At 36.2% G+C, this 10,802-nt stretch overlaps 2 protein-coding genes across 12 annotated transcripts in view; one reads left to right on the forward strand and one right to left on the reverse strand.

The window, feature by feature from the left end:
* The window catches only part of LOC128240716 (titin homolog), an 84,855-nt gene extending 80,567 nt beyond the window's left edge, over nucleotides 1–4,288 (reverse strand). For all 11 annotated transcript variants that reach the window (XM_052957495.1, XM_052957491.1, XM_052957499.1 and 8 more), the window contains exons 1-4: nucleotides 3,960–4,288; nucleotides 3,255–3,376; nucleotides 2,757–3,012; nucleotides 739–889 (exon numbers count right to left, since the gene is read on the reverse strand). In XM_052957495.1, the coding sequence (XP_052813455.1) occupies nucleotides 739–889; nucleotides 2,757–3,012; nucleotides 3,255–3,376; nucleotides 3,960–4,061 (631 nt within the window). In that variant the 5' untranslated portion in view covers nucleotides 4,062–4,288. The remainder of the gene's footprint in view (nucleotides 1–738; nucleotides 890–2,756; nucleotides 3,013–3,254; nucleotides 3,377–3,959) is intronic.
* A 3,000-nt stretch (nucleotides 4,289–7,288) lies between these two features.
* On the forward strand, nucleotides 7,289–10,802 carry LOC128241835 (uncharacterized). Its single transcript, XM_052958932.1, has 6 exons — nucleotides 7,289–7,354; nucleotides 7,532–7,749; nucleotides 8,687–8,788; nucleotides 9,245–9,351; nucleotides 9,757–9,859; nucleotides 10,095–10,802. Exons 2-6 carry the CDS (start codon nucleotides 7,567–7,569, stop codon nucleotides 10,416–10,418), a joined length of 819 nt encoding a protein of 272 aa, XP_052814892.1. The 5' UTR covers nucleotides 7,289–7,354; nucleotides 7,532–7,566; the 3' UTR covers nucleotides 10,419–10,802.

A 10,802-nucleotide genomic window follows, 5' to 3' on the forward strand; every position in this document is an offset into this window, starting at 1 on the left:
ACAATCACCTAGTCCTTTGTATAGATAATAAATTTTGTTTACTCACAAGGAGTTATGATGTCATTGTTTATTTCAACTTTGCAGTCTGACTGTATAAGTGTCATTTTTTTTTTTCTCATTTATTCTCTACATCGAATGTTGACATAAAAGGCAAACGAAAATGATATTTTGTAAACATTTCAATGCTTAATACATTTTACAAAAAATAACAAACACATACACACACATACAAACACACCATACACACACACGCACGCACGCACACAAGCACACTCGCACTCATACATATATACATAAAGTGTCATTTAACCAATGATATATGACGTTACAAATATCAGCTATTCTTTAAAACAAACGAATGTTGTCAGTTACATATACAAATACTCAATTACAGAATATTTGGCTAATTTTCAGTCATAATGAACAATTATTTAAAATGTAAATATAAGTATTGAATGCATTTTCTTGTGTATAAGCTATATGCTTCATGGAATTTGCTCGCCTGCCCTACTGTTTTCATACAGCTGCTATGAAAATCACAAAGCCACACTCAGCAGTTTTATGATGTCAGCGGTCCATATTTTTTTGGACAGTCTTGGACTGACCAAAAATGCTATATAAACTGCTAATGCAAAAAAAAGGATTGTTATTAAAAACATTGATACAGACTGATCAACTTTATATACATGAAGAAGGGACACATTTATGTAAGGTATAATATTTACATATATATATTACCTTTGCTGATGACCTTTTCAAGGACATTATCGTCCCATGTTTTGGTCCATGTTGAGAGATATCGTTTAGCTGAGAAACCTGGTCGAATCTGTCGGTCAAAGTCATAACGTCGTTGTTTCTGCAGGAATTTTAGGTTCATTTTTCCCTCATCCTGCGGAAATAAGATATGGAAATGTCTGTTCTTAACTGCAGATTTGTTTATAAATACTTTATTTTTTTTATGAAAAATTAGCTGACCCATCCAAATATTGAAATATCAGAAACAATAGAAGAGGCCCTTTTAATCAATTATAGATTTCATAATCAAACTCGGATTCACATTCAAATGAAAAACAACTGTTGCCAACACTTTAACAATCGTTATGTAAATAATTTATAAAAAAGCACATTCTGACTCATTTAGCTCACCATGGCCCTTTAATACCGGGTATTTACAAACATTCTGAGACTGAGTTTGTGACTTAGACTCAGATAAGCTAAATTTAATTTTGTTGAAGAGATTATATTATAGGAGCAAAGACGGTGGAAAGTGATATATGTGCTACGTAGAATTTGTTCCGAAATCAGGCACATTTGGCAAAATTTGTTATATTATAGATATTTAGAACTTTTTAAGAATTAACTTTTTTGAGCCCGAGTCTGAAACTCAGACTAAAGGCATTAGTGAATATGGACCCACGACTACACTTCTAGCCGAAATAAGTCATGATATAAAGCTTTATATCTACATATTGAGATGAAAAAATATACGAAAATGCAACAATCATCGATAATCAATTTTAGTCATAATTGAATATTGCAAACTTGGAGGCAAATGATCAATTTTTGAAAATACTTGATCATCATTTAATCCCAATGTTCTTTATTCATTAGCTCACAGCTCTCTGAAGGTTCTCCACAAAAGAATTGTAACCAGGCCAGAACTAAATTGTGATTATTTCCCTTTGACCATAAGTGATGCTTGAAGGCATATTGACCTATGTCACATTTTATTTCGGCGTAAAAATACACACGATAGTTCGGAAAAAAGGTCAAAACACTAAAATTCCTTATGGACGCGTAAGTTGTTTAAAGTATAACGACGTATCGACTTTGAAATTTGAAAGGAATATGGGATGTTTTCCGTGTTTTAATTTTGTTTTTTTACTCATTTTGTCACTTTCTTTGAACTTACCTTCATGCTCGTTTGTTGGTAAAATGTGTGAAAAATATCAATTCATCAATTAAAAGCTATCATTCATAAGACCAAACAAATCCATATGAAAACAATGAATTTGTATACAAGAACCCTCCCCCACTCGTTAAGCACAACAATAGGCCGATAGATCATTTATCGGGTGATTGACGATGACCTCGACGACACGCGTACCAATTAACGGATTAGTGTCAACATGTCCTGTGTTTTACGACTAGTGTCCCGGACAGGCAAAATAGCTGACTTACATTGGTAAAATTAAGATAATCGATTCCGATTCCGAGATTATTTTTTTCGTTTTTTTTTATGACTTTCCGGGACAAACATGCACCCTCCGTGACTCCGTGACAGAGATACGATTTCCGGGACAATCCCGGACGTCCGGGACGTTATCACATAGGCTATGTGACCTTTTGTGGTCATCAGGTGAGACCCATTGTTTGGTTTTTACAGTTCTGGAGTTGTGAGTTTCACAAGTCATTGTTCACCTGACTTCTGTGGTGTACACAGCTGACATATTTTATAACATGTAATACATTCAAGATAATTCAACAGGTAAGTCATGGTATTATTTCTAAACGCTTATGGTTGCAGTTGAAATGTTATTTGTATTTTAATTGTAGTAATTGCATTGTTTTACAAATCAACATGGTGGCATATAAATGTATATTGTGTATTGTTTGCATGAAGATACCACATTCTTTTGTGAACTTATCACCTTCTTATTTTACAACCAGGCAGACTAACATGGACACAGAGCGAGAGATGCAGAGGGCAACATAGAGCAGCATAGAGCAGCAAATAGCTAGTACTCAGTACTCACAAAGCCCCCATAAGACAGAATTGACTTGGCCAAGTCATCCACCGTCTTTAAGTCATGTTCCTCGGGCATTGTGATGGGATTGGTAGAGTCAGTGACATCTTGATTGCTGTGGAAACCGAGGGCTCGGTGCTTTTTGTGATGTTCTGTGGGCCGCGTACGATTTGCCATGTCCTCGGAGAAGAGAAGTAGCGCGCCTTTACGCGTGGTGAATGTCTTCGGAAGGTGAACCGCATCCTTTGTGTAACTTTGTGTGTACCTGATAAAGAAACCAAGAGGGCTACATTTTTCATTTCATGACTTATATATACAAGGCATTTCGTGTACCATTTTCCTCTGTCAGGATGAGCAGGTGAAATGAAACTAGGACCGTTATGTCATACCGCTTTGTGTTTTTGAATGATGACTCTCCTCCCGAACATATATAAAAAGTTAAGGGACATTCACTTTTGGGGTTAATTTCAATGATTGATTAACCTTTATAAACTGATTGTTAAATACCGTATATCATCTTTCCTGGAGGAAAGCTGTGGCGGTTCATGAGTGGTGAATCCATATCGTGGCTGCAGAGGGGGCAGGAAAAAAGGCCGCTCATGGGATCCTTCGACAAAGTTGAAATAATCCTGAAGAAAAATTATTAAGTTTATAGCTCTAAATGAAACTTTAAATATAAGGGTTATAATACAAGTTTCGGATATTGGTCATTAAATCTAATGCACATTCAACCACATCTCTATTAAAGCTATGTCAATAGCAAGACTGAGTAATCACAACAATCTACTACTGCAGTATTTACAAAAGTTAATTACTACAAGTATGTTGAGTGGTATTTTCTAGTGTCATGGACATGGCTTTCTTTTTAAAAAACAAAATAATAGGTATTTGTGGATGACAAACTGAGTTGACCTCACAACAATAATAATGTTTGATGTTTTTATACGTATGTACGTATGTTTGTTTATTGTATACATGAGTGTTAAATGTTCATAAAAATGAATTGCTTCTGTTTAAAATTCAGTTATATAGGACAAATTGTTGGTCAAACAGATTTACTGACATTTGCAAACAAACTGACTTATGTCAATATTGGTGCTTACATTGTACAGGTATGTTGACTGACACTCTTACATAAATATACAGTATAATCGATCAGTGCAATTTCAAGCAGACAGTTAAATAATAAATATAAGCTTCAATTTCATTTACCTGTGGTTCAAAAATAACATCAACTTTTTCTGTCCCATTTCTTTTAACCTCCCCGACCCCACGGGACAACAGCGATAGGTTGAGGGCACTCCCCGTAGCCATTATTTCTTAATTAGTAAAAAATCAATCAATTAAAATCCAATTAGAGTTTATCGAGTTTCACTTTCATTCATGTTCAAGTACTACGGTTTCCATTCAGTGAAATTTGACAATTAGGCATTAAATAGTCAATCTTGATAAAACAATTGGGGTGAATACACGGTTTATGGGCAGTGTTAAGATAGGAGTCACCCCTATAAATCATCAAAATTGACAGACGATTTCCGCCATATTGTTTACAACGTTGCTTGGTGCGCGCGCAGCGGATTAGCTAAAACGGCTACCGCATTGTAGGATTACAGATTTTTTTCTGTGTTATTTGTGACCCGTCTAGTACTAGAATGTTAATATTAAAGTTGACCCCAGTAAATGTGGAAGAAACATAACCGAAACCTTAAGCTTCTGTTAAATCGAACGTTTAAAAACAAAACAAACAAAAAACAACACATTATTAATTATCGTCCAAATTTCCTTTTTATGTCGACTTGATCGGAGAAAAAAGTAATAAGATACGCTCAAACTGATGTACCACTTACAATTGTTTGAGGTTTATGAAGATCTCCCCCTTACTCCTCAAATGTTCAACCATTTGAATTTCGGTTTCGAGGGAAAAGCGCGTGCAAAAATGTTGTGCCTCTATTTACGCCCACCCTAAGGTCAATTCCTGGATTGTAACCGACATTGAAAATATCAGTTTGTGTTTATTTTTGTTTTAAAGAGGAGTTTCAGCTAAAAAGGGGAACTGCGAGTCTCTTAAACTTCCTTTTGGGGATTGTCACTAATTAAATAGAAGTTTTACATCCAGATTCTTATGAACTTTGCCTTAACTGTCTAAGAAAGCTCGTAGTTTCGAAAGATATATTTGAAATGCTCAGAATATTGTGTGTTTTTTCTCGAAAAAGCGATGGTACGATTTGATCGTTAGAGGGTCCCATCGTCTTTATAAAGGACTCGATCATGTGTCGACGAAACCTTATTTTCACGATAAACACTTATATTCAAAGTTAATGATTTTTCTCTTTAATACCGAAATTGCAGTTTTTTAATGTATTACAAAACAAAATCGGTCTGCTTGTTGTGGGGAGCGATTCCACGCAGGTACAGTAAATAAAATCAAAGCGCTGATAGCGCTGCATGAATAGGGTTTTATACGGGTTTTCACCATTATGATTCACGATAATGTGTGTATTAATAAGGTGCTGATATGTTGCACAGTGAATCTAAGAGTCCCTGTGTAAAACAACCACAGGGGCCGCCCCAGGTTTATTGAAGCATGATGGTAAATGAAAAATTAATATTTTATTGACAATAAATTAATGTCGCTGTGTAAGAAGGCAAACAAGGATGGAGAATGTAACCAATCCAAGCAGAACTCCATCATATGGTGTTACATTTGAGTATATATATATATACTAATCAAACTTTACTGATTTGAAAGAGTTTGCCTGTTATTCACAAAACAACTTCGAAAATACAACAGATTAAAGAGAAATAGTTTCGTAATTAAAAAGATGAAAATTGTAATGATTGATTTCAAACAATTGTAGATGAAACACCTAAAAAAGTTATTAAATCCTCGATATTTCTCATATTTTCACCAAACCAGCAAAAATAGAAATCGATTCATTTCAATAAAATTCCATTTTCAAAAATAAACGCACAAACATCCGTCTATACGTACACTACAGAAAGTGCATATATATAAAATAAAGTAAGCATAAAATATTTAATTTCAAAACTTGTTTTCCTTCATTGTCTATATGGTCAGCAACTTTCATCTTTTTCAATATCGTCAAGTAACTCGTCAGCACTTTAGCACGTTTGTTATTCCCAAGTGGCCTATCGCATGATGCTTTAAGCAGGGAAACTGTGCGATCATTGAGATCAATGAGACCATTGTTTCTTTCTAGGTAATTCCAGGTTTTAAGATGAGAATACATTTGTAGTATAGGGAAAGAGGCTAAAAGAATATCACGGAACTGCCATTCTCGTTTTAAATACAAAATCTGCTGATGGCGTAAAAATACATGATAAAACTAAATAAATGCAGCTAAATGAAATAATGATCATTCCAATCCATTGCTAACCAAAGACAAACACAAAAGACTACAAATGCATATCAATACTAACCAGCAGAACATCAGATTCCAAGTAAAACAATCAAGTTTTCTAAAACAAAGTAAAACAAACATCTCTGTAGGCTTCAACTGTGCACGACAATCAATCAAGCTTGGGATTTCCCGCTTCTTCTTTACAAAGGTAAGGGAGAGAAATCTGATTAACTAACTGCATTATCTCATTACATGATTATCTCTCTTCGAGTGTAAATTCACTTGGCTTCATCATTGTGTCACGTGATTGAATGATGCGCTTTGAGTGGATATAGTAATTCTTTGTTTACGTTTCGATGTTCATTCATTTTTGCCGCAGGATACTACTTTAATGTTATCTTTATCTAAGTTCAACATATTAAATTATTTAAATAGATATTGCGTTATGATTGCTTCTTGCTTTGTCAAATCTACCTCGGTTATTGGAAACATAGCTTGCAATTTATATAGTCTGCACTTTTCCAAACTATATTCTTAGTGGTAAATCGGATGGCGACATTTGTTACTATTAATAGGAATTTTCTGTTGTGAGTGTCGAGTTTGTGGCTACACTGAACAGGATTGAAAACAACCCTGTTCAAAAACCGTTACCTTATCCACTCGCCCACAGAGATATTACGCTCATGGATATTTAAAACTTTATTGAACACATTGGAAGCATCACGTTATAATGTCAATCAACCAATCATGCTATAGCATTTTTTTTTAATTGCGTTAGAAAAGTATATCAAAATTGTTGACTCTAAAGACAATATTTGATCATATATCAAGATTTGTTGAGAGTTCCAGTCGTCAGTATCTTAGCTTTAACACTCCTAATGATTTGTCACACTTTATTTCGTATAAAAATCAGTTAAAAGTGCATTTTACAAACCATGAACAAGTTCCTTTAAAAAAAATTGCGATAACAGCAGAATAAAGGAAAAAATAAGTTGAGCTATATTTACCAATACTAAGAGAATACTTGTAGGGTTTAAGACAAATAAGCTCCAGCTCTTAATAAAGGTAAACCATCATTTCAACTTGTAACATACAGAACAAAAGAAATATGTTTTATCTACGAAAAGGTATTGACACCTTATCTGTTGATTTTTGTGAATGTTTTGTTCAAACTAATAAGGAATATTGAATACACTCTAACAGCGCTGCTATATTCTTCGATAAGACAATTAAAGAATCGAACAAGTACCAGTAGCATTATTTATATATAGTTATATTGTTTGAGACGAATACACATGCAACTTGGTCATAAGATTCTAACGTGGCCATATCTTGCAGAGGAAATGTAAATTTCATAAAGATTGGATCAGGAAAAAGTGAAAATGACCATCGACGTCATAAGTTCCTCATTTTTCGCTTCAGACAAGCAGTGATCACCGGAAGCGGCTTCTGTGAGAATGTTCGGACGCCCGCGTCTAAAGAAACAATTCTGTCGGGCGCACCCGAACCGGAAGTGCGAGTTTTTCTGTCGGGACCACCATGCGCTCATTTGCAGCTTGTGTTTGAAGGAGAAACACCGTGACTGCAGCGTTGCCGACGATCATGAGTTCAAGAATTACTACGCTAAGAAAATTAAAGACGTAAGTTTTTTTCAGTTGAATTATTTTATTTAGTTTATGCAGACACTTATGAGCTTGCATAAATTCACCCTCGTGTCCGTTTCTTTGGGTGTTAACCAGTACCGGTGTTTTTATTGTGAGACACAGAAAACGTGTCCTTGATGGGATTCGACCCCGCGAGGGGGACTGTTGTCAAATGCACGAGTGATGTATTGTTCACATTTCTTTTAAGATGGACACTCAATCTTTTGTGAGCATACACGGATTTTACGAAAACAAGTGTGATTTCAGAAACCTGTACAGGAATTGACCTTTACAGTATGAACAAAAACAACACAATAATCTCGTAACAAACCAATAAAAACCTCTACTATACTCTCTAATCTTTAAAATGTTCTAAAAACAATTCATTTGTTGACATGCATTTTTATTATATCTAGGTACAATATAAGGTAAAATGTCGTAAAAATATGTAGACTACGCTGCAGCTCATATTTATTGGAGTGCTGCCAAAACTGAATTCCTGTCTTCACTAAAAGTGTAAGCACAATCGAATCACCTCGGCCATTTTCCATGGAAAACAACCTCGTATGTATATGGACGGTTTAAAATGTCCAAATTCTTCACATTCAAATACACTGCAAGTAGATCGCCTAATAATTTCAATTTAGCAGCTAAACCTATAAGGACTTAAATTTATTGTCAGGAATCTTATCTATGTATGCTCATATACACCTCATTGACAACCATGGCAGCTTGATACAGATTCACGTCAAAACAAAACAATTAATTAATATAAACATTAATTTTACGAACTGGTGTACCGGTAATATCCGTGGTTGGATTCGATGGAGAATGGCCGGTGTTCCGATTTAGTGTTAGCGGTTTCCGATTTGGTGCTGCGTTCCAATGTCCTTTTAACACTCATCCCTGTAACCATGGTAACGTTTTCATACAGGTGCGCTTGCTGTTAGACGCAGACAGAGGAGACCTGGTCGCTCAGACGTCCGCCATTATAGCCGCCCTCGATGCCGGAATAGGTCGCCTCGAAAAGTTCAAGGTTACATTTCTTATTGAGATTTACTCAGGTTCCCCCATTCCGGCTGTCTTTTCCTCCATTTCCATTCTCTCTCCTTTCCAATAGCTCCCACCATAACCCATCTATTTCGTCACTTTGTGAGCTTTATTTCTTTTCAGTGTCACATCGTAAGCTCCATCTATGTTTAACGTCATTTTGTGTGTTTCCCTTCAATTTTGATCTAAAGGTGACCCTTATGTAGAAGGTCATTTTTCTTTTAATTTTACTTTCTCACCCAGATCAGTTTTTGTTTGACAGTAGATCTGCCGAAGACCCTTATTTATTGTACTTTTAGACTTAGATCAACTCTTGAGATGAAATGATTTGAAGTGTTATTTGATCAAGAGAGTACTCCCAATCACGATTGTCTTTTAAGCCCATTAATTGCAGCCCTCTGTTTTTGTATACTAGTAACTTGATGTTGTACCCTGATTACAGAAAGACGTTGACGTTGTGGTTGACCGGCTTGAGGATATGAAAGACGACGTAGGTGGACACAGACAGGACCTGCAACGGACGTCGGACACTCTCGGTGAGATAGAAAGGTCAGTACCTAATCTGGTCCATGGTTCTATGTGCGGTGGTAGAAGCTGTGGTGGACTTAAGCGGACCTCGTACACTTTTGGGGAGTAAGAAAGTTGAGTACCGGATATGGCAGAAATACGTTGTCACTGTGGGAACGTGCAACCCGCAAAATATCCGGTGGGATAGAATTTGAATACCGGTAATGGTCCGTGATTTTACAACATGCTTACAGAAAGACGTGTACCGTGTGGTGGACTGTATAACGAACACTCCCAAGGAATGGAAAGTTTACTACCTGCATTTGTCCGTGATTCTACACCCTGATTACAGAAAGACATGGAGTGGCGCTTTCAGTTTAATCTCTAGCACCACCCAGACAACCTCAAACTTGAAGAACTTATTGATCACTTTGTTTTTATTTGCAGACAGCTGGTAAATGCGTATGATCTGCGGACGTGTCAGCAGTGTTACGCCGACGTTGATCTGGAGAAGGCGCGCTTCCAGCGGAAAGAACGTAAAATTGTGCAGGTATATTAACTTGAAGAGTTTCCGAATAGTTTAATACGCTTTATCAAAAATAACTTTATTAGCTAAAAGCATTATAGAAAGTGCGTATTAATATTATTTAAAAAAAAAAATATGTTGCTTTTTTGTTTTTCGACAGCCGTGTTCAATTGTTTTGAAAGCGTTTATTGTTTCTGTTGCTAATATTTGTAAATGATTTTGAAACTGACGTCATATATCAATGATTATTTCACCCAAGGTGCCTTCGCGCCTGAACGAGGAAGTTGACGCTACAATGAACGCCCTTCAGCGGCGCCTTAAGTCCATCCGGAACGGCGTCGGTTCCCAGCTCAGTTCTACGAAGCTCGTGCGTGGCAACTCCCGCTCCTTCCGGGAGCCCGCGGGCGCCTCATCCCTCTTCCCTTACATGGACGTCGAGCACCGCGTGACCCTCAAGCGACCAAAGGACCACACTCGTAACGATGGTCGTCTGGCGAAATGGCCGGATATGACGGATGTCCGGTTTGACCAGCGGTTTCACTCCCGACGGAACCAGATGCCGCGCCTGCCAACATTGCACTGACTAAATTTAATATAAATGCATCGAGAATAAGTGTCATGTGTAATGTAAAATAATTGCTTGTTACATCAAAAGACGTTTTTAAAACGTAGATCACTAATACAAAGTTGTACTTTAACGTTAATTATTTGCATTAAAAATCGAAAAAATGGCACAGACATGCAATGTCTGAGAGTCCCTTTAAAAACAGACTTCTATTGTTCATGTTATTCATTATTTATTAAACTTTTATTCTCATGTTTGTTTTAAAGTATGTTGTATTTTTTTACCTGTTCATGAGTTTTCTGTTCTTGATTAGTATTAATAAAGTTATGTGTTGTACAGTCCTTGATTATTTACGGAATTTAAGTAGTATGTTTGAACCTTTGAAGCCTGCCAAATAAATGT

The sequence above is a fragment of the Mya arenaria genome, chromosome 7 (genome assembly GCF_026914265.1).
Source record: "Mya arenaria isolate MELC-2E11 chromosome 7, ASM2691426v1".
In the NCBI taxonomy this organism is placed as follows: Eukaryota; Metazoa; Mollusca; class Bivalvia; order Myida; family Myidae; genus Mya; species Mya arenaria.

Excerpts from the sequence above, each read along its gene's own strand:
- LOC128241835 (XM_052958932.1), top strand. The coding sequence starts at position 7,567 with ATGTTCGGACGCCCGCGTCTAAAGAAACAATTCTGTCGGGCGCACCCG. Across the intron at positions 7,750-8,686 it reads ACGCTAAGAAAATTAAAGAC|GTGCGCTTGCTGTTAGACGC; the intron begins GTAAGTTTTTTT and ends GTTTTCATACAG. Across the intron at positions 9,352-9,756 it reads ACTCTCGGTGAGATAGAAAG|ACAGCTGGTAAATGCGTATG; the intron begins GTCAGTACCTAA and ends TTTTATTTGCAG.